We start from the raw sequence: 24881 nt of genomic DNA on the forward strand, positions 1-24881 counted from the left end.
TGGATACTGCAAACGCTATGAGCCCTGATAATAATCCTGCAATAGTACTGAAGACTTGCGCTCCAGAACTTGCCACGCTCCTAGTCAAGCTGTTCCAGTACAGCTACAACGCTGGCATCAACCTGGCTATGTGGAAAATTGCCCAGGTATGTCCTGTACACAAAAAGCAGGACAAATCCAACCCGGCCAATTACCGCCCCATCAGTCTACTCTCCATCATACTTTAAAGTAATGGAAGGGGTCATCAACAGTGCTATCAAGTGGCACGTGCTTAGCAATAACCTGCTCACTGATGCTCAGTTTGGGTTTTGCCAGGGGCACTCAGTTCCTGACCTCATTACAGCCTTGGTTCAAACATGGACAAAAGAGCTGAACTCCCGAGGTGAGCTGAGAGTGACTGCCTTTGACATCAACATAGAAGCTAGAAGCAGGATTAGGCCATTCAGCCCTTCGAGCCTGCTCCGCCATTCATTATGATCATGGCTGATCATCCAACTTAATAGCCTGCTTCCGCTTTCTCCCCATATCCTTTGATCCCTTTCGCTCCAAGAGCTATATCTAACTCCTTCTTGAAAACATACAATGTTTTGGCCTCAACTACCTTCTGTGGTAACAAATTCCACAGGCTCACCACACTCTGGGTGAAGAAATTTCTCCTTATCTCAGTCCTAAATGGTCTACCCCATATCCTCAGACTGTAACTCCTGGTTCTGGATTCCCCCACCATCGGGAACATCCTTCCTGCATCTACCCTGTCTAGTCCTGTTAGAATTTTATAGGTTTCTATGAGATCCCCCCTCATTCTTCTGAACTCCAGTGAATATAATCCTAACCGACTCTCTCCTCATATGTCAGTCCTGCCATCTCAGGACTCAATCGGGTAAACCTTTGCTACACTCCTTCTATAGCAAGTACATCCTTCCTCAAGTAAGGAGACCAAAACTGCACACAATATTCCAGGTGTGGTCTCACCAAGGCCCGAAACAATTGCAGCAAGGCATCCCTGTTCCTGTACTCGAACCCTCTGGCTATGAAGGCCAACATACCATTAGCCTTCTTTACCGCCTACTGCACCTGGATGCTTACCTTCAGTGACTGACATACGAGGACACCCAGGTCTCGTTGCACATTCTCCTCTCTCAATTTATAGCCTTTCAGATAATAATCTGCCCCCCCTGTTTTTGCTACCAAAGTGGATAACCTCACATTTACCCACATTGTACTGCATCTGCCATGCATTTGCCCACTCACTCAGCTTGTCCAAATCACACTGAAGCATCTCTGCATCCTCCTCACAGCTCACCCTCCTACCCAGCTTTGTGTCACCTGCAAATTTGGAGATATTACATTTAGTTCCCTCATCTAAATCATTAATATATATTATGAGTAACTGGGGTCCCAGCACCGATCCCTGCGGTAACCCACTTCACTGCCTGCCATTCAGAAAAAGACCCGTTTATTCCTACTCTTTGTTTCCTATGTGCCAACGAGTTTTCTATCCATCTCAATACACTACCCCCAATCCCAAGAGCTTTAATTTTACATGCCAATTTCTTATGTGGGACTTTGTTGAAAGTCTTCTGAAAGTCCAAATAAACTACATCCACTGGCTTCTCCTCATCAGCTCTACAAGTTACATCCTCGAAAAATTCCAGTAGATTTATCAAACACGATTTCCCTTTCATAAATCTATGCTGACTGTCCGATTCTGCCACTGTTATCCACATGCTCAGCTATTAAATCTTATATAATGGGCTCTAGAATTTTCCCCACTACCGAAATCAGGCTGACTGGTCTATGATTCCCTGTTTTCTCTCTACCTCCCTTTTTAAATAGTAGGGTTACATTAGCTATGCTCCAGTCTGTAGGAACTGTTCCGGAGTCTATAGAATCTTGAAAGATCACCACCAGTGCAACCACTATTTCTAGGGCCACCTCCTTAAGTACTCTGGGATGTAGATTATCAGGCCCTGGGGATTTATTGGCCTTTAATCCCATCAATTTCCCCAATGCCATTTCCCTACTAATACTGATTTCTTTCAGTTCCTCCCTCTCACTAAACCCTGTGCTCCCCAACATTTCTGGTATGTTCCCCAACATTTCAAGGCAGCATTTGACTGAGTGTGGCATCAAGGAGCCCTAGCAATGGGAATCAGGGGAAAAACCCTCGACTGGTTGGAGTCATACCTAACACAAAGGAAGATGGTTGTGGTTGTTGGAGGTCAGCCATCTCAGCTCCAGGACATCATTGCAGGAGTTCCTCAGTGTAGTGTCCGAGGCCCAACCATCTTCAGCTGCTTCATCAATGATCTTCCTTCCATCTTAAGGTCAGAAGTGGGGATGTTTGCTGATGATGGCACAATGTTCAGCACCATTCACGACTCCTCAGATACTGAAGCAGTTCATGTCCAAATGCAGCAAGACCTGGACAATATCCAGGCTTGGGCTGACAAGTGGCAAGCAACATTCATGCCACACAAGTGTCAGGCAATGACCATCTCCAACAAGAGAGAATCCAACCATCGCCCCTTATGTTCAATAGCATTACCATCACTGGATCCCCCACGATCATTGGGTTACCACTGACCAGAAACTGAACTGGACTAGCCATATAAATACTGTGGCTACAAGAGCAGGTCAGAGGCTTGGAATCGTGCAACATGTAACTCACCTCCTGACTCCCCAAAGCCTGTCCACCGTCTACAAGGCACAAGCAGGAGTGTGATGGAATACTCCCCACTTACCTGGATGAGTGCAGCTCCCACACTGAAGAAGCTGAACACTATCAAGGACAAAGTGGTCCGCTTGATTGGCACCACATCCATATTCACTCCCTCCACCACCGACGCACAGTAGCAGCAGTGTGTGCCATCTACAAGATGCACTGTAGGAATTCACCAAGGCTCCTTAGACAGCACCTTCCAAACCCATGACCACTACCACCTAGAAGGACAAGGGCAGCAGATAGATGGGAACACTACCACCTGGAAGTTCCCCTCCCAGTCACTCACCATACTGACTTGGAAATATATCGCTGTTCCTTCACTGTCGCTGGGTCAAAATCCCGGAACTCCCTTCCTAACAGCACTGTGGGTATATCTACACCACATGGACTGCAGTGATTCATCACCTTCTCAAGGGCAACTAGGGATGGGCAATAGATAATGGCCCAGCCAGCTAATCCCACATCCCTTGAATGAATTTTTTTTGAAAATATGCTGTCTAACAAGCCTTGACAAGCTGCTGCAATGCATCCTGTAAATTGTAAACACTGCAGCTATGGTGCACTGGTGTAGAGAGACAGGATATTTTAGATGGTATAAAAGCTGTTAATCAGCTGAACTGCTTTGTCCTGGATGGTGTTGAGCTTTTTTTTTCTTATTCATTTGACAAGATGTGGGTATAGTTGGCTATGCCAGCATTTACTGCCCATCCCTAATTGCCCTTGAAAAGGTGGTGGTGAGCTGCCTTCTTGAACTGCTGCAGTCCTTGTGGTGTAGGTACGCCCATGGTGCTATTAGGGAAGGAGTCCCAGGAAATGAAACTTCTACCTCCCCCAACTCCCATTGTCACCTTAGATCTACTGCTTACCCTCTCTTGATTGGAATGCAAAATCATCAGTGATACAGCAGCTAATAATTTCTTTGAACCTTAAAGTTGGATGGGCTTGAAAACCTGAACACATGGGGAGCTTCTTAGGCAGTCCCTCGGGATTGAGGATGACTTGCTTCCACTTTGATTCAATAAGTTCTAAAATGGCTGATCACTCCAATGGGTGGTCTGCAGACTCTGCCTCATGGGGAGTAGGTGATGCTTGAAGAGTTGGGTAGATGGGCTGTTTGGAGGTTTGTGTGCGCTTCTGACACCTCGACTTTGCTTCTCCACGTTGTCAACAAAGCCTTGAATGAGCCTTCTCCATTTTGGTTGGTCACAAACCAGGGTCTCCCAAGAGTCAGCAGGTATTATGACATCTTCAGGGATGATTTGAGGGCATCCCTAAAGCATTTCTACTGTCCACCTAGGGGTCTCTTGCTGCAACCGAGTTGTGAGTAGAGCAATTGCTTTGGGAATCTTGTGTTAGGCATACTAATGACATGCCCTGCCCACTGGAGCTGATTTTGAGTGATCAGCGCTTCGATGCTAGGCAAATTGGCTTGGGATAGGATGCTGCTGTTGAACCATCTTTTTTGCCACTGGATTTGGAGGATCTTGTGAAGGCACCACTGGTGGTACTTCCCCAGTACTTTAAGGTGCCTGCTGTAAGTTGCCCAAGACTCCGAAGAATGTAGGAGCATGGAGATCACTGTTGCCCTGTAAACCACGACCAAAATTTCAGGTTTGAGGTTCTGGTCTTTAAATACTCTTTTCCTCAGTCGGCTGAAGGCTGAGCTGGCACATTGGAGGCAATGATTAATTTTCCAGGACCTCACCATTGATTTTAATCGACGAGGGAGGTGTTGTGCTGTGGGACCTGGTTGGAAGAGGATCTTAGTTTTCCGCATGTTTAGTGAAAGGCCCATTTTCTCATATGCTTCAGAGAAGGACTTGACAATGACCTCAAGCTCAGCTTCTGAGTGAGTGCACACACAAGTGTCAACTGCATACAGAAGCTCTATGACTGAAGTTGGAGTGGTTTTGGTTTTGGATTGAAGGTGGCATAGGTTGAACAGTTTCCCATCTGTTCTGTAGATTATCATCATAGCTGTGGGTAATTTGCTGAAGGTATGGTGCAGCAGTGCAGCGAGGAAAATGGAGAAGAGAGCTGGTGCAATGACACAGCCTTGTTTGACCCCAGTTTAGAGTGAGATAGGGTTTGTGGTGGTTCTGTTGGTGAGGATCACAGCTTGCACGTCATTATGGAATAGGTAGAAGATGATGACAAATTTCTGAGGGCAGCCAAATTTGAGCAGGAGACTCCTTAAGTCTTTGTGGTTGACAGAGTGAGATTGAAAAAGATCATGTAGAGCAGTTGGTGCTGTTCTTTGCACTTTCCTTGAATATGCCTCGCAGTGAAGATCATGAAGATCAAGATCATCTTAATGGGTGAAAACCGCACTGTAATTCTGGAACAAGTTTTGAAGAACCCTTCTGAAGAGGTCCTCAACCGACACTCTGTCTGCAACACAAACATCCTCAATTCTATTCCTCAATACCCCTCCGGCTCGGTCATGGCGCTACCCCCCAGAGTGAAGCTGAAAAAGTCCTTTGACAGCTGAAAAACAACAGAGCCCCTGGAGCAGATGGAATCCCTGCTGAAATTCTGAAACATGGTGGAGATACATTCCTGGCAAAGCTGAACAAACTCACATCCCTCATCTAGGAAGAAGAGTGCATGCCAGGGGATCTCAGGGACATTGTGATTGTGACTATATTTAAGAAGGGAGACAAGTCTGATTGCAATAACTACAGAGGAGTCTTCCTGCTGTCTGCTACAGCTCAGATCATCACTGGGATCCTCCTCAACTGCCTGCTCCAAGTGGCTGAGGAACATAGAGAATACTTTAGTTTAAGATAACATGCTCATTGGGAAACTGACAGGGGAAGTGGAATGCTTGTTTCACACCAATGTTCGAGCTAACTTGTTTGCTGCATAGTTGGCTTGTTGCACTGCGCAATCCCTTTAAGTTTGATGCATTAGGGTCTGGAACCTGTGACCTCTGGTTATTGATCCACTTACAAGAAGGAATAGTTTTGCTCTACTGACTTTATCAAAACCTCTCATTATCTTGAAACCTCTGCCAAGTCACCTCTTCAAGCGAGACAGGGGAGCGGGTAAAAGAGGAGGAGGAATTGCATTATTCGTTAATAGTCAGTTACTGCAGTAAGGAGAGATGATATCTTGGAGGGGGCATCGAATGAAGCTTTGTGGGTAGCACCTAGGAATAAAAAAGGGGAAGCAACATTGTTAGGTGTTTATTATAGATCCCCAGATAGTCAGTGGGAAATTGTGGAGCAAATATATGCACAATTCGCGGAGGTGTGTAAAAACAATAACAATAGGGTAATTAGGTGATTTCAACTTTCCCGACATTAATTGGGATAGACGTATTGTTAAGGGCATGGATGGAGTGGATTTCTTGAAATGTGTACGGGAGAACTTTTTAGGTCAATATGTAGAGGGTCAAACAAGGGATGGCGCAGTGCTGAACCTAATTCAGGGGAATGAAGCCGGACAGGTGGCTGAGGTGGTGGTGGGGGAGTTTTTTAGTGATTGCGACCACAACATGGTACAATTTAAGCTTGTTACGAACAAAGAAATAGACAAGTTGCAAAAAAATGTTTTGGCTTGGGGGAGGGCAGATTTTAGTAAAAGTAAGGCAGGATCTGGCCAACATAGACAAGAAACAACTACTTGTAGGGAAATCTACAGAAGGGGGGTGGGGGGGGGGGGCATTCAAAAAGGAAATGGGGAGGGTACAGGCTCAACATGTTCCCTCTAGGATGTTAGGAAGGAGTAACAGGCCAGAGAACCATGGATGACCAGAGATATTCAGGATACGATGAGAAGGAAAAGAGAGGCTTTTAGCAGTACAAGGGAAGCAAATCAGCAGAGGTATTAGTGGAGCTTAAGAAAGCAATTAAGAGAGCAAAGAGGGAATATGAGAAAGCTCTGGCTGGTAAAAGTAGGGAAAATCCCAAGATATTCTATGTATATCAATGGAAAGAGGATAACCAGGGAAAGAGTAGAGCCCATTAGGGACCAAGGAGGCAAGCTATGGGTGGAGCCAGAGGACATTGCTAGAGTGTTGAACAAATACTTCACATCCGTCTTCACCCAAGAGAATGAGGATGAAGGCATGGAACTCGGGGAGAGGGACTGCGAGGTTCTTGAGCAAATTGATATAGGGAGTGACAAGGTATTGGAGGTGTTGGCAGGCTTAAAAGTGGACAAATTTCCAGGACTGGATGATTTGTGTCCCAGACTGCTGAGGGAGGCAAGAGAGGAGATTGCAGGGGCTCTGACCCAAATTTTTAATTCCTCTCTGGCCACGGGGGAGGTGCCAGAGGACTGGAGAACAGCTAATGTGGTTCCGCTATTTAAGAAGGGTTGTAGAGATAAACAAGGGAACTACAGACCAGTGAGTCTCACATCAGTGGAAGGGAAACTATTGGAGAAAATTCTGAAGGAAAGTATCTATCTCTACTTGGAGAGACAAGGTTTGATCAGGGATAGTTAGCATGGCTTTGTCAGAGGGAGATCATGCCTAACAAAGTTGATTGAATTTTTTGAGGAGGTGACCAGGTGTGTAGATGAGGGTAGTGCAGTTGATGTAGTTTATATGGATTTCAGCAAAGCCTTTGACAAGGTCCCACATGGGAGACTTATAAAGAAGGCAAATGCACATGGAATACAGGGTAATTTGATAAGGTAGATTCAAAATTGGCTTAGCTGTAGGAGACAGAGGGTGATGTCAGAAGGCTGCTTTAGTGACTGGAAGCCTATGTACAGTGCCGTACCACAGGGATCTGTGCTGGGTCCCCTATTATTTGTCCTTTATATAAACGACATAGATGACTATGTGGGGTGTAGGATTAGTAAGTTTGCGGATGACACAAAGATTGGCCGGGTGGTTAACAGTGAGGTTGAGTGTCTTGGGCTACAGGAAGATATAGTCGGGATGGTCAAACATGCAGATAAGTGGCAGATGGAATTTAACCCCAAAAAGTGAGAAGTGATACACTTCGGAAGGAGTAATTTGACAAGTAAGTATTCAATGAATGGCATGACACGAGGCGATTCTGAGGAACAAAGGGACCTTGGCGTGTGCGTCCATAGATCTTTGAAGGCGAAGGGGCATGTTAGTGGGTTGGTGAAAAAGGCATTTGGGACACTTGCTTTTATCAATTGAGGCATAGATTACAAAAGTAGGGAGGTCATGTTTGAGTTGTATAGAACCTTGGTGAGGCCACAGCTGGAGTACTGTGTGCAGTTCTGGTCGCCACATTATAGGAAGGATGTGATTGCACTGGAAGGGGTGCAGAGGAGATTCACCAGGATGTTGCCTGGAATGAAACATTTAAGTTATGAAGAGAGGTTGGATAGACTTGGGTTGTTTTCATTGGAGCAGAGAAGACTAAGGGGTGACCTGATCGAGGTGTAGAAGATTATAAGGGGCATGGACAGGGTGGATAGGGAGCAGCTGTTCCCCTTAGTTGAAGGGTCAGTCACGAGGGGACACAAGTTCAAGTTGAGGGGCAGGGGGTTTAGAGGGGATGTGAGGAAAAACATTTTTACTCAGAGGGTGGTGACGGTCTAGAATGTGCTGCCTGGGTGGGTGGTGGATGTGGATTGCCTCACATCCTTTAAAAAGTACCTGGATGAGCACTTGGCACATCATAACATTCAAGGCTATGGGCCAAGTGCTGGTAAATGAGATTAGATAGGTAGGTCAGGTGTTTGTCATGTGTTGGTGCAGACTCGATGGGCCAAAGGGCCTCTTCTGCACTGTGTAATTCTGTGATAGCGTGGCCAAGTTCCCCTTGTGGATTTGTTCCGCTTGGCACACATCACCTGCCACATAATAATACATAGGACAGGATTTTTACCTCGTCGGGTGGGCAGGGCAGACGGATCCAGGAACGGCCACGAAACTGACCATCGCCCGCAACTGGGCCCCAACAATTTCCAACTGGCTGGCCAATTAACGGCCAGCCAGTGTGACTCATGCACTGAAACACTCAGTGCTGCCTGGGTGGGGGGTGGAAAGAAGGTGAGTGTGGAAGTCAGCGCATGCGCGTGGGTGTGCTCAGTGAAAGTTCCCTGAAAGCATGGAACTGCCTCAGGGAGCTGAAGATTCATAACATTAAAAATAAAGATTTTAAAATTAAGGCAAACATGTGGCCTCATGTGACTCTGTCACGAGCAGCGGCATGTTAAAAATGAGATTTTGAATTTTTTATTTTATTTTTTATTAACATCGGAAACCTCATCCCACCCAGGAATGAGGTTTCCTCAAAAATCCAAAGGCTGCTTTGCCTTTTCACCTGCCCAGGAAGGGAAAAATTCACTTTAATTAATTTCTTATTGGGCTTAACAGCCCTCTTAATTGTTGGCGGGCTTGTTGCCGACTCCCCATGCACCCTCCAACTGAAATATCACACAAGCACGTGATGATGTTGGGACATCGCGTGCTATTTTACGCTCGTGCATGTCATGCGCGCACCTGTATGCCGAGCTGAAAATCCTGCCCATAAAGTACATATACATTTAGACCATAAGACATAAGAGCAGAAGTAGGCCTTTCGACCCGTCGAGTCTGCACCGCCATTCAATGAGATCGTGTCTAATCTGATAACCCTCAACTCCACTTTCCTGTCTTTTCCCCATAACCCTTGATTCCCTTACTGATTAAAAATCTGCCTATCTCAGCCATGGATATACTTAACGACCCAGCCTCTACATCCCTCTGTGCTAAAGAATTCCACAGATTCACTACCCTCTGAGAGAAGAAATTCTTCCTCATCTCTGTCTTAAATCCCTTACCCTGAGATTGTGCCCTGTGATCCTAGACTTTCCCACAAGAGGAAACAACCTCTCAGCATCTACCCTGTCAAGCCCCCTAAGAATCTTATTTGTTTCTATAAGGTCACCTCTCATCCTTCTAAACTCCAATGAGTACAGACCCAACCTACTCATCCTCTCCTCATAAGAAAATCCCTCCATATCTAGGATGAACCTAGCAAACCTTCTTTGGACTGCCTCCAATACCAGTATATCTTTCCTTAGATAAGGGGACCAAAACTGTTCACAGTATTCTAGGTGTGGTCTAACTAGTGCCTTGTATAGTTTTAGCAAGACTTCCCTATTTTTACACTCCATTCCCATTGAAATAAAGAACATTCCATTTGCCTCCCCTATTACCTGCTGAACTGGTATGCTAGCTTTTTGGGATTCATGCTCAAGGACCCTCAAATCGCTTTGTGCTGCAGCTTTCTGCAGTCTTTCTCCTTTTAAATAATATTCAGCTCCTCTATTCTTCCTGCCAAAGTGCATAACCTCACATTTTCCCAGGTTATATTCCAACTGTCAAGTTTTTGCCCACTCCTTAACCTGTCTATTCCCTCAGTAGACTCCTTGTGTCATCCTCACCACTTGCCTTCCCATCTATTTTTGTGTCATCCATAAACTTGGCAATAGTATATTCACTTCCCTCATCTAAGTCATCAATATATATTGTAAATAATTGTGGCCCCAGCACTGATCCCTATGGCACTCCACTAGTTATAGCTTGCCATCCTGAAAATGCCCCTCCTTATCCCAACTCTCTGTCTTCAATTAGTTAGCCAGTCTTCTATCTATGCTAATATACTACCCCCAACACCATGGGCTCTTATCTTATTAAGTAGCCTTATGTGTGGTAGGTTATCGAACACTTATTGGAAGTCCAAATATATTATATCTACTGGTTCCCCTTTACCTACCCTGCTTGTTACCTCCTCAAAGAATTCTAATACATTTGTCGGGCGTGATTTCCCCTTCATGAAGCCATGCTGACTCTCCTGATTATATTATGCATTTCTAAATGCTCTGCTATTACATCCCTTACAATAGATGGCTAGATTAGAAAAAAGTGAGTTTAACGTTAAATGAAATATATTTTAATGTAAGGAGCCTGAGGAATAAGGCAGATGAGCTGAGGGTACAGATAGACCCGTGGGAGTATGATATCATAGCTATGACTGGGACTTGGCTAAAAGAAGGGCAGGATTGGCAGCTCAACATTCCTGGTTATAGGATATTTAGATGAGATAGAGAGGGGGATAGAAGAGGAGGGGGGATTGAAATTTTGATCAAGGAATCGATTATAGCAGTGAGGAGGGATGATACCTTGGAAGGAACATCAAATGAAACCATATGGGTAGAAGTAAAAACACAAAAGGGGCAAACACGCTGTTTGGTGTGTACTGTAGACCCCCAAACAGTCAGGGAGAGATAGAGGATCAAATATGTAATCAAATTTCAGAAAAGTGTCAGAATAATAGGGTGGTTATGGTAGGGGATTTTAACTATCCAAATATTAACTGGAATAGTTTTAGTGTGCAAGGTAGGGAAGGAGAAAAATTCTTAAGTCGCATCCAGGAGAACTTCTTCAGCCAGTATGTAGAAAGCCCAACAAGGGAGGAGGCAGTTCTGGACCTAATATTCAGAAAAGAGCCCAGGCAGGTGGAAGGTGTATCAGTAAGGGAGCATTTTGGAGATAGTGACCATGGGCAGAATCTTCTGACTGGCGTGCGGGTGGCAGAGCCCGCACGCCAGCGCTTAAAATGTCACGCGAGTGTCCCGACGTCAGCATGCGGCATCGCAATATTTCGGTCAGCTGACGCGCTATGCAGCGGGACACGTGCCCGCCATTAGTTAAAGGCCTCATTAAGGCCCTTAACTTGCCAATCGTCAATGATTTTGAGGGGCCTGTGCAAACTTCTGCTCGGCGCACAGGCCCAACAGGCAAGCGGGTAGGTGATTTTTTTACAAACCTGATACAGTGGCGGGATGAGGTTTGATAGCAGTTTTTAAAACGTTTAATAAAGTTTTTGTTTATTTCATTAACATGTCCCACCTCGTGTGACATTTTCACATGAGGGGGACATGCTAATGAATTTTTTATTGTTCTATTTTTTATATTTGCCAGCCCCTCAGCGATCTCCCTGAGGCAGCACTTTGCCTCAGGGAGATGTGCCATGCGCGCGAAAGAGCACACTCTGACAGTTGGGGAATCCCTCCCCACCCCTCCCACAGGAAGCAGATAGTGCTTCCCGTCGGGCGGCCCGCTGGGTGGGCCTTAATTGGCCCGCCCACTTAAAATGGCGGCAGGGGCCCGTTTCGGCGACGGCAATCGGCTGCCCGCCTGCCCGCCGCCAAGCTGGTGGGGCCTGCCCGCCCGCCCATCAAGTGCAAAATTCTGCCCCATATCTCAGTTAGATTTAGGATAGTTATAGAAAAGGATAAGGTTGGGCCAGGAATAAAAGTTCTAAACTGGGGAAAGGCTAATTTCACTAAGATGAGATGCGATTTGGCATAAGTGGACTGGGAGCAGCTTCTTGCAGATAAAACTATGTCAGAGCAGTGGGAGGCATTTAGGGAAGAACTAGCGAGAGTACAGGGCAAATATGTTCCCGTAAAGACAAAGGGGAGGCCCCAACTCCAGAGAACCATGAACATCAAGGGACATAAAGGTTAGGATTTATTAAAAAATAGAAGCTTATGGCAGATACCGAGGGCTCAATACTGTAGTCCTTAGAGGAGTGTAAAAAGTGCAGAAGGGAGCTTAAAAAAGAAATTAGGAAAGCTAAGAGAGCGCATGAGAAAACATTGGTGGGTAGAATAAAGGAAAACCCAAAGGGGTTTTTTTAAATCTATAAAGAGCAAGAGAATATCTAGGGAAAGAGTAGGGCCAGTTAGGTACAATAGAGGTTATCTGTGTGCAGATCTGGAAGATGTGGGTTCAGTCCTCAATGAATATGTCGCATTGGTCTTCACGATGGAAAAGGATGACGCAGATATAGACATCAGGGTGGAGGACTGTGAGACTTTAGAGGAAATTAACATAGAGAGAGATAGGAGGCCCTAGCAGGTTTAGCAGCCTTAAAAGTGGATATTTCTGCCGGCCCGGATGAGATGTTCCCAGGCTGTCAAGGGAGGCAAGGGAAGAGGTATCAGGGGCCCTGGCAGTAATTTTCAAATCATTTCTGGCCACAAGGTGAGGTGCCAGAGGACTGGAGGACTGCTAACGTTGTCCCTTTATTAAAAAAGGGAGGAAGGGATAGACCAGGAAACTACAGCCCAATCAGTCTAACTTTGGTGGTGGTGAAGTTACTAGAAAGAATTCTGAGGAACAAAATTTTTCTGCACTTGGAGAGACAGGGATTAATCAGGGATAGTCAGGCTGGATTTGTTAAGGGAAGGTCGTGTTTGACAAATTTGATTGAATTTTTTGAGGAGGTAACCAGGAATGTTGATGAAGGTAATGCATTTGTTGTGGTCTACTTGGACTTTAGCAAGGCTTTTGACAAGGTCCCTCATGGCAGACTGGTCAAGAAAATAAGAGACAATGGGATCCAAGGCAAAGTGGCATGTCGCATCCAAAATTGGCAGAGAGGCAGGAAGCAGAGGGTGATGGTAGAGGGATGCTTCTGTGACTGGAAGTCTGTTTCCAGTGGGGTTCCGCAGGGCTCAGTGATAGGGCACTTGTTGTTTGTGGTGTACATAAATGATTCGGACTTAAATGTAGGGGGTATGATCAAGAAGTTTGCGGATGACAGGAAAATTAGTAGGGTAGTAAGTAGTGAGGATGCTAGCCGTAAACTGCAGGAGGATGTCAATGGACTGGCCAGGTGGGCAGAGCAGTGGCAAATGGAATTTGACTTGGAAAAGTATGAGGTAATGCACTTGCGGAGGCCTAACAAGGCAAGGGATTACACTATGAATGGTAGGACCCTGGAAAGCACTAAAGATCAGAGGGATCTTGGTGTGCATATCCATAGATCCCTGAAGTTGGCAGGGAAGGTAGATAAGGTGGTTAAGAAGGCATATGGGACACTTGCCTTTATTAGCCGAGGCATAGAATACAAGAGTAGAGAGGTTATGCTGGAACTGTATAAAATGCTGGTTAGTCCACTGCTGGAGTACTGCTTGCAGTTCTGGTCACCATATTATAGGAAGGATGTGATTGCACTGGAGAGGGTGCAAAAGAGTTTTACCAGGTTTTTGCCTGGGCTGGAGGCTCTAAGCTATGAGGAAAGATTGGATAGGCTGGGGTTGTTTTCCTTGGATCAAAGAAGGTTGAGAGGGGACCTGATAGAGATGCCAGGGGGCATAAATTTAAGGTAAGAGGTAGAAGGCTAAGAGGGGATTTGAGGAGAAATGTTTTCACCCAGAGGGTGTTGGGATACTGGAACTCACTGCCTGAAAGGGTGGCTGAGTCAGAAACTCTCGTAACATTTAAGAAGTATTTAGATATTTACTTGCGTTGCCATAGCCTCCAGGATTAGTGTAGTCAGATCTTTGTTGACCGGCACAGACACAATGGGCTGAATAGACTCCTTCTGTGCTGCAGATGTCTGTGAGTTTTTGAGAATAGACTCTTAACATTTTCCCAATGATGGATGTTAAGCTAACCAGTCTATAGTTACCTGTTTTTTGTCTCCCTCCCCATTTTGAATAAATGTGTTACATTAGCAGTTTTCCAATCCTCTGGGACTTTTCCAGAATCTAAGGATTCTTGGAAGATTACTACCAGTGCACCCACTATCTCTGTAGCTACTTCCTTTCAGTATCCTAGGATGCAACCGATCAGGTCCAGGGGACACATCGGCCTTTAGCCTCATTAGTTTCCCTAGTACTTTTTCTCTAGTGATAGTTATTGTATTTGTTCCCTCCTCCTCTTTTGCCCCTTGATTATTTAGTATTTTTGGAATGCTATTCATGCCTTCTCCCATGAAGGTTGATGCAAAGTATTTATTCAATTCCTCTGCCATTACCTGTTCCCCCATAATTATTTCCCCAGACTCATTCACCAAGGGGCCTATGTTCACTTTGGTCTCTCTCTTCCTTTGTATATATTTAAAGAAGCTCTTACTGTCTGTTTTTATATTACTTGCTAGTTGACCCTCAAGTTTATTTTCTCCCTCTTTATTTTTATTTTATAATCTTTTGTTGATTTTTAAAACTTTCCCAATCCTCTGGCTTACCACTAATCGTTGCCACATTGTATGATTTTTTCTTTTGATTTGATACTACCCTTAACTTCCTTGGGTAACCATGGTTGGTTTATCCCCTTCCTAGAATCCTTCTTCCTCACTGGGATATATCTTTGCTGTGAGTCATGAACTATTTTCTTAAACATCTGCCATTGTTTATCAATCGTCTTTTCTGCGAAACTCCTTTCCCAGTCCACTCCAACCAACTCTATCTCATTCCTTTGTAATTATCCTCGTTTAAGTTTAGCACAGTTGTTTCCAACCCAAGTTTCTCAGTGAATGCTAAATTCTACCATGTTATGGTCACTGTTTCCTAGGGAACCTTTTACCCTGAGATCATTTATTAAACCTGCCTCATTACCAGATCCAAAATAGCCTGATCCTTGGTTGGATCCACAACATAATGTTCTGGGAAACTGTCCCGAATACAATCTATGGGCTGGATTTTCCCAGAATTGCACTAAGTGCGATAGTGGGTGGGTAAAATGGAGCCCTACCCACCAATGAAAATGGCGGGTTTTCATGCAGTATCTCCCTGAACCAGCTTCATTATATATTCATTCCTGCGTAACATGCAGTTTCCATGTCGGTCGGGCCCTCATTTGCTCTCTCACTGTCACCCCGCTGTTGCATCATGCCAGCCGCCATCTTTAAAAGGCAGCCACCAGCAAAGCGCTTGTCACCATCAGCTCACCACCGCTGCCTTGGAGAAATGGCCTGCAAAGGTAAAAAGGTTGCAGCCCCCTGCTTCAACGACGGGTCCCTCAAGCCACTGCTGGATGCTGTGGAGGCCCGCCGGGATGTGCTGTACACCCACTCTGGCCGCAGGATGGGGAGCAATGTCACCAACCTGGCTTGAGAGGCAGTGGCAGCAGTGGTCAACAGCAAGGCCCTTCAGAAGAGTACAGCCACCCAATGCTGCAAAAGGATGAATGATCTCCGTTCCTCCAGGGTAAGTCACTCTTTTCATCACCCCCGACTCTCATACTCACAAACCCATCACATACCCACAGGGCCCTCACTCACTGCCAATGCAAGGAACATTACCATTCACTCTTTCACGCATACCATCATTGTTCTCATCCCACTCATGGGACCACTCACCACCCACACAGGCTAGGCGTGTGGCCCAGCAGGCGACCTGATAAACTCTCCCCATCTCTATCGATGCAGAACTAACTGGCTCACGACAGGAGGGAAAGCTCACAGACAGGTGGAGGGATGCTGGAGTTCAAAGTTTTCACAGAATTTGAAAACAGAGCCATCCAGTTGGCCAGCGATGACTGGGACCGGTCCTGTGCTGATGGCTTGGTCAGCGCTGCTCTACCAAGTGATGATTCAGCAGTGCAACATCCATCAGATAACCATGCCGTGAGTGATGTGTCCTCATTCACAGGCACTGACATGCATCTCCCCTTGCTTTCGCAGGCACATCTGGGAAGCAGCAGTCAGAGTCCACGGCCCAGAGCCTCCAAGCAAGCTGCGAAGAAATATCTGAAGAGGAATCTGAAGGCACCCTTTCTTAAGTCCTGTCACAGCATTCATCCACACCTTCCACCAGCGCAAAGACACATACCTCGGTGGGACTTAGCTTTAGAGTAGCCTCGGGACCACAATCTGGTGAGCACATCATACTTTCTGATCCACAGCAGGCAGAGGCAAGGACTTCCCAGGTCCCCGGCACTCCAAGGACTGCTGGAGGCCAGAACATTGCTGAGTCCGTGTCAGATGAAGAGCCTCTGGACTTGGCCTAGGCACAGTTGCTGGAGCTACAAAGGCACACTCGGGAACATCAGGAAGGGATGCCCGCTGCACTCCTCAGATTGCAAGGCAAGATGGAGGAGTCCGTCCGTCTTCAGGCTGAGGTGATAGCACCGGCATTGCAACGCACCAAGGTCAACACTGGCAGGATGGCGGTCGCCAAGGAGATCTTAGTCCAGGATGTCACACCTGCACTGCTGCACGAGCTTAACCCATCACTGACGCCATAGTTGGCCTCCAACATTTTGTACATGAGAGTGGTGCTGAGCAGCTCTATCTCTCACCAGCTACCCCTTCCACTCACAGAGTCAGCAAGGGGCCCTCGGACACCCATAGGGAGGAGGAACAGCAGGTGCATGCTCTGGGACCATCCACCCAGGTGACTCTGGGAGTGACCAGCCCATCTGACTCCCCTCTTCCTGTGACCTCCGCAGATCCAGCTTTACAGGCCAAGGTGGGTGCCTCTGCCACACAGCGGGTTCCTAGACATGCGTCGTCATCGGCGACACAGGTTCTCAGTCATCTGTAGGAATGGCAGGTGGCATCTATAGACCCTGGGTGACGCTAGATGCCGACCAGCCATGGCTTGCTCTTGCTCCTGGGCAGCACATGCGGGAGCCCCTGCTTCCCCTTCTTCATGTGGTTGCTGCTCCTGCCTTTGCGTGACCAGGTGCCTCAGTCGCTCTCTCCTCCGCCTTCTACATTCTCTGTAGGCCATCAGGCATACAGCTAGGTCACCAGGATCCATGAACCTGCAACATGAAAGAGCGAGAGACGTGGTTATCATGGCTGTACTTAGCACCTTTCCTGACCCTGTGTGACCACCCCTTAATGCTTCCCAGGGAGTGCTGGTCACCCCTCAGATGGTCAGACATGAGTGCACTGCATGGCTGCCCTGTCAACCTGCAAAATGGGGGACATTGATTCAAACCAGGATGCTGAGATTGCAAGGGGCTGTGAGCGCCTCCAGCTGCAACTGCTACGTGGCCAGCATTGGCGAGGAGATTGTACAACGTGTGCAGTCCAACTGCTGCATGCTCCAATAAAGTGATGGAGGACTCGAAGTCTGGGCCAGGGGGCAGGGGGTGGGGGCAAGATCTGGAGAACATGGTGACCCTTTGATGCCTCTGCCATGCTTGCATGGGTGAGAAGGCTAGAGCCTTACCCCAATCATATCACTGTGGCTGCGCCTGATTTGTCTTAGTTGCAGAGGCATGGTCATTTTATACAGATGTCCCTAATGCTTGGCCATTTCTCTCGCTTACCCTGCCCCAAACCTTGATAGCCTGCGCACGGGATGCAGCATCAGGGCAGCACTTAACCACCCCCCCCCGCCTCAGCAGTTGCCTCCGAGGCTGTCCAGCACTTGCCCCCAGACTCCCCCCCGCCCCATCTCAGCAGTCACCTCTGAGGTTGGCCAACACTCGTCCCCAGGCAACACCCCACCCCCCACCTCATCAGTCATCTGTGGGGCCAGGCATCAGTTTCCCTCGCCCCTCAGCGCCCCTGAGGCCTGTAAACAATAGGCGAGCCACAGTGAATGCTGCTGCTCACTCACCTCAGTTCCCCCAAAGTGAAGGCTGCCAAGTGCACGTCGCCTGCGTGCTGTTGTGAAACCTGTCGGCGTCCTTTCCCACCATCGTGGATGGACGATACGGCGAGGTTCCAAGAGCCTGGCGGGATGGCTTTTTAATTATATGCTAATGTATTACAATTAGCTCCCTACCGACTGATCGGGAGAAACGCAGCCTGCTGTCAGTGGGCTGAGTGGAAGATTGTGACCTGCCTCCATGCTATCGTGAAGGGGGTCCCACCATTTTTTCTATTTTTTACACAGCACCGATCACGCCCACTGCCAGCGGGCTTGGAAAATTCCACTCTATGAATTCTTGTTCGTGGCTACCTCTGCCAATTTGATTTTTCCAATCTACATGAAGATTAAAGTCACCCACATGCCCTTATTATCTTTTGATTTATTCTCTGTCCAACAATATAGCTACTATTAGGGGGCCTATAGACTACTCCTACCAGTGCCTTCTTCCCCTTGTTATTTCTTACCTCCACCTATTTGGATTCTGCATCTCCCGATCCAAGATCATTTCTTGATATCATACTTATTTTTAGCTCTTCCAATTATAGAGGGTAGAAAATGGAAAGTCGGGTAGCCAGGAGTGCCTTGGAATAGTAAAGCCTTGAGGTAACTTAGGGCAAGCATAAGGAACATCAACTTCCGTTTCCCCCTAATTTTGGTTACAAAATTAATTTTTCCTAGATTACCAAATATATTTAGTCATTGATTTAATTACAAATGAGTTAAAATATTTTTACACGTAAATGGATTTATTGAATATGTGAAAAATAGATAATTAAATACTCCACAGAACAATATGGGCTGAATTGTCTGTGTGGTGGTAGCCCAATGGCAGTCTGGAAAGCCAGGGGCAACCCCATCTGAGCCATTTCCAGGAGTTCTGACCTGATAGTGGCCTCCAGGCAATTAATTGCCTGACACAGGGTCTCCTGTCCCTTTTTGGATAGAGATCCCGCCTCCAAGAGCTGCCAGCCAATCAGAGGGCTGCAGGCTCTTCAGTCCCATCAGGAGCGGTGTCCACTGCTGGGACTGCTCCTGGCGTGAAGCAACATCATGGACACCACCCTGGAACCAAGGTAAGTGGAATCAGGGTTGCCAGAGCCAGTCAGGCAGGCTGGGGGCATCGTTGGTGAGGGAAGCGGAAGGAGCAGGTATCTCTGCACATAAAATTAAGGTGCCTTCCCCCTGTTTGAGGCCCCCACTTCAAGATTGGTATGTCACAACCAGCAATGTAAGGCTTTAAGTTTTGAACAAAAATGTGTACATCGAAATTTCTACCAATCAAGATGTTGTTTGATGACTTGGTTAGCTTGATCCACACATTTTGTTATTCTTGCTCTCAGCATGCATTTAACACTTCTTGCTTGCTTTTTTAGGAAGCTGGGGAAATGGTTCGCTCCTTTGTTGGTGGTCTGGAATTAATTGTTAATTTGCTAAAATCTGACGACATAGAGGTTCTGGCCAGTGTTTGTGCAGCTTTAGCCAAAATAGCCATGGATGAAGAAAACTTAGCAGTTATAACAGATCATGGAGTTGTCCCAATGTTGTCAAGTTTAACATACACAGTAAGTCACTTTGGTATAACATTTATTAAATGAATTACATAGTATTGCATTATATTTTCAGCACAGATGCAGGCCACTTAAACTAACAGGTCCATACTGATATTTATACACCACCAAGGTCTCCTCCCATCTTCTTTATCTAACCCCATCAACATATCCTTATGTTCTTTTCAACTTCATGTTTATTTAGCTTTCCCCTTAATGAATCTTTGCTAGTTACATCAATTATTCCTTCCTATTGGTTTTATTAGTGGTTATCTTATATTTATGACCCCTATTTCTGGGATCGCCCCACCTCTCCACATCTACCATATCAAACCCTTTTCATAATCTTGAAGATCTCAAACAGGTCACCCTCAGTCTTTTCTAGAGAAGAGTCCCAATATGTTCAATTTTTCTGATAGCTACAGGTAGAGATATGATTTACTGTGCTAAATATTAAATAGTAAAATTAGAATGCGCATTCCTCTGTCAAGACTGCTGTTTAAGTAGAAACCATTTTTAAAAAGGGAGTTAGATAGTTGCTAGAAGAGGTGATTAGTAAAAGAAGATAGGGAGAGAGCAAGAGGGATTAGACTAGGTGACTATATGGAGAAAACACCAACACACACTTGATGGGCTATATGGCTGGCTTGTGAGCTGCAGAATCCAATGGTTCTACTTTCAATTTACTTAAAATCAAAGCTGGAAATTTCATTAGTATTAATGAAAATGTATTAGTATTTATTTATTTCAGAAACCCTTGTTTCAAAATATGGCTGTGGACATCAATTTTTTATTATTTCTTGGAAATAATTACGTCAAAAGATACTTTATAGGCATCTTAACATTTTTCTAAGACAAGATAAAGCCAATCAGTCCAACAAGCAGCTCCATTTAATTGATCTTAACTGAACCACATCACTTGCTATATCGCTCATCCACTTATCACCTAGGCTGCTTTATATTTCTGCACTATCTCATTAGACAGCAGAATCCTGCACAGTTGGCAGTAACCCCAATGAAAACTTTCAAACTTCTTTAAAACTGGAAACTGGGATGACCAGTTTCTTTACTAGGTCAGGAGCTGGTGGTACTACAGGTACAGTGTCTCAAATCTGTCTATCCGAAAGATGGCGACGTCAGAAAACCAGACATTTTTTAAACCTGCTATGCATGAATTTTAATTATTATTACAAGAGGAAAATATCTTACCGGCTTGTTTGGTTAGGTTCTGCATTGGTGTGGTGGCACACCAACTAGCTATCGACTTCACAAGCCTGTCTTGTCCCACACTTTGAGTAGTCTGAGCAACACTTGACCCAACCCGGCCCAAACCGCCCGACCTGAAAACCAGCAAGATCCAATATCTGGCACAGACTCAAGCCTAAGTTTTGAGGCACTGTTCCTGCAACAATATAAAATCAGCTACGGTTGCTTTTGAATTTTGTATTATTTGGCTCAATGGCTTTCCTTTATAACTAGTTTCACAGGCCTTTGTAAGAAAATCTTTAACTACCATGCCGTCTTATTCCTAACTTTCTAACCTTCAACTTGAATTCCTTGTTGATTGTCCATTCAGTTATTGCTTACTCCAAAACCCCCTTGAAAGAATTAAAGACTAATCTGTGCATAGCACTAAAATAAACAACAGATTACTTAGTCATACTAAAGCAAAATACTGCAGATACTGGAAATCCGAAATAAAAATACAAAATGCTGGAAATGCTCCGCAGATCAGGTAACATCTGTGGAAAATGAAACAAGTTAATGGGTGAAATCTTATCAGCCGGGCAGAGGAGGCTTTGGAGGTGGAACGATGGGGAATGCCAGAAAGTTATGTGTTGGGTCACCTACCCAATGTGTTATTGCCTCCAAAGTGATCCTGCAGTGACTTTCCAGGTCATTAATATTTATCAAAAAGAGCAATGCTCCTAATACCCATACCTGAGCAAAGAGTAGGTCATGCTTGACAAACCTGATTGAATTTTTTTCAGTCTGAAAAACAGTCATACTCTTTGCCTGCTGTCCCTTAGCCACTTTGTATCAATGCCGCCATTAACCCTTTAATCCCATTGACTTCAATGTCTACAGGCATTATCACACCTACCTGTCAATGTTTTCACAGGATCCAGATCAGTACAAAGCTAATTACAGAGCTCCAAGGACATCTAAAGCTAATATGCACTGTAAAGTATCTTTCTTTGGAAGAGGATCACTCTGCATGCAACAGTATTCTGACAAATTGAGTTCTAGTCAAATGGTGTGAGGGTACTGGTGGGTGAGCATGGGGTATCTCTTGTGTACCCAGAGCTACCTAGCACTCATTTCTAAGTTCTCCCTTTTCCCCAAAAAACCTCAGATAGAGGGCTTCACACTGGAAAATGTATTAGTGCCAGTAATGTTGTTGGGGGCAAAAACAAAATTGAACAATTGACACAACAATACATAAAAACCTAGGTAAAAACAAAAAAACTGCGGATGCTGGAAATCCAAAACAAAAACAAAAACAGAATTACCTGGAAAAACTCAGCAGGTCTGGCAGCATCGGCGGAAAAGAAAAGAGTTGACGTTTGGAGTCCTCATGACCCTTCGACAGAACTTGAGTTCGAGTCCAAGAAAGAGATAATATCACCAACTTTAACACCTATGTGTTCTTTTGTACTATTGTTGTTGACATCTTTTGATGATCTGCTTCTATCACTGCTTGTTTGTCCCTACAACCACACGCCCCCCCTCCACCTCTCTCTCTCTCTCTCTCTCCGCCCCCCACACACACACCTTAAACCAGCTTATATTTCAACTCTTTCTTGGACTCGAACTCAAGTTCTGTCGAAGGGTCATGAGGACTCGAAACGTCAACTCTCATAAAAACCTAGGTGCCAGCAGAACTGTGATAAAATGATGTTGACAAAAGAATTACTGAAATACTACTGATCTAATGTTTTATTTGTATCATTTAAAATCAGGGACTGCCTCAACTAATTTCCTTACGAAACCGGACTCTCATTTTGTCGTATAGAAATGGTGTCCTGTTTACCAAAATGTTAAAAAAAAAATTACAGAATCTTTACAGTGCAGAAGGAGACCATTTGGCCCACCGGGTCTGCACCGGTTCTCTGAAAGAGCATCCTAGTCCCACTCCCTTGCCTTACCCCTATAACCTTGCACATTCTCTCTTTTCAGATAGCAGTCCAATTCCCTTTTGAATATCTCAAATCTAGCCTTCCTCCACCACCCTCTCAGGAAGTTTGTTCCAGACTCCAGCCACCACCTGGGTGAAAAAATGTTTCCTCTCTTCACTTTTACTCCTTTTGCCAATTATTTTGCATCTGTGTCTTTTAGCTCTTGATGATCTCTTTGATGGGTACAGTTTCTCACTATTTACCTTATCCATACCCCTCGAGATCTTGACTACCTCTATCAAGTCTCCTCTCAGCCTTCTTTTCTCCAAGTAAAACAGTCCCAACCTCTCCAATCTATCTCCATAGCTATGGTTCATTATCCCTGGAATCATTCTTGTGATTCTCTTCTGTACTCTCTGCAATTCTTTCACATCCTTCAAGTATGGTACCCAGAACTGGACGCTATGCTCCTAATGCGGCCTAACTAGTGTCTTATTACAAGTTCAACATGACCTCCTTACTCTTGTACTCAATACCCCTTTTAATAAAGCATTTAGTATCTTAGACTTTATTAACTGTTCTCTCAAAATGCCCTATCTTCAATGAATTATGTACATATACAGTTAGGTCCCCCTATTCCTGCACCTCCTTTAGAGTTTCTCCCTTTATTTTATACTGTCTCTCCATATTCTCCCTGCCAAAATGAATCACCTCACGCTTCTCTGCACTGAACTTCATCTGCCATTTGCAGAATGTTTCCTCCATCTGAAATGAATATCTAAATGAAAGTCAATTTCTTTGAGATGGGCGTTTATAGACTAGTAAGCCTGACATCTGTTGTTGGAAAATGCTAGACTCTATAAATTAAGGATGGGATGACTGAACACCCGAAAAATTATTAACTGATTAGAGAGAGCTGTCATAGATTTGTAAAGGGTAGGTCATGCCTGACTAATCTGATTATTCATATCTTCGAAAAATTCAAAGCAGTAGACAGAGTGATGTCTATGAATGTTATTTATATTAGGCCAGATCTTTCAGTATCAGGAGCAGCAGTACACTGAACTTATGCTGCTGATGCACGTTGGAACCCTGAGGAAGTCCTGACACACGCACCTACACTTTAACTGCCTGAGAAGTTTAAGCTTCTGATGGGCTGATTTATATTGCCCCAGGACCTTGGAATGTCTCGACTACTGATCTGAGTCAGAGATTTGGGCTAGATACGCACTACTTAACCAGAAATTTACACCAGAACTGTGATAGTGTCTAATCTCTGTAACTCTAACCGCGCAACCCAATCCCCAGACATAGGGAAGAATTTTCCCCCCATCAGGGCGGAAGTGCAGGAGCAGGTGGGGGTGCACCGCCATCTTACGTGGGCGGGCCAATTAAGGCCCGCCCAGCGTGACATCTGCCAGGAAGTACTATGCACTCCCTGTGCAGATGGAGGGGGACTCCTTCAGCCAGGAGTGCACTCTTTCGCGCACGCGTGCAAAAGAGCCCACTGATCTCCCTGAGGCTAAGTGCTGCCTCAGGGAGATCAACTCCAAATTTACAAATGTTAAAAGGTACAAAAGTGAAATTTCCCTGACATGTCCCCGCACGTGACACTGTCATGTGAGTTGGGACATGTCCATCACTTTAACTGAAACATTTATTAAATTTTTAAAAAACTTCATGAGACCTCATCCCACCCGTGGATGAGGTTTTATGCTTTTTCTGAAGCCCGCCAGGGCTCCTGGCCTGCCTGCCAACCCTAAGGTTGGACAGGCAGATCCATTAATTAGGTTAATGACTTTTTAAATGGCCTCAATAGGCCATTGACAGGCGCACAGCTGATTCAGCTGCGCCCATGCTGACCTGAAAACGGAGCTCTGCTTGATGTCATCTCGTGTCATTTTACGGGTTGGCGAGTGGGCCCCACCCTGCCCTAAAGATCCTGCCCACAATCAACTATTCACTGTATTCATTAATGACTTAGATGATGGGATGGAAAGTCACATGTTCAAATTTACCGATGATTCAAAGATAGACAGTATTGTAAGCATTGTTTAAAACAGATTGACAAGATTTCTAAATACCAATCCCGTAAAAGGATATTGTGGGGGTGGTGGGGGGGTGGGGGGAGGGTGAGGAGGGGTGAATTTGAAGTGGATGATC

General features: G+C 45.4%; 1 protein-coding gene across 1 annotated transcript in view; it reads left to right on the forward strand.

The window, feature by feature from the left end:
* odad2 (outer dynein arm docking complex subunit 2) overlaps nucleotides 1-24881 on the forward strand; it is a 469867-nt gene that overhangs the window by 341695 nt on the left and 103291 nt on the right. The window contains exon 18 of the mRNA XM_041183936.1: nucleotides 19426-19614. Within this exon, the coding sequence (XP_041039870.1) occupies nucleotides 19426-19614 (189 nt within the window). The remainder of the gene's footprint in view (nucleotides 1-19425; nucleotides 19615-24881) is intronic.

Source organism: Carcharodon carcharias, chromosome 3 (genome assembly GCF_017639515.1).
Source record: "Carcharodon carcharias isolate sCarCar2 chromosome 3, sCarCar2.pri, whole genome shotgun sequence".
Classification (NCBI taxonomy): Eukaryota; Metazoa; Chordata; class Chondrichthyes; order Lamniformes; family Lamnidae; genus Carcharodon; species Carcharodon carcharias.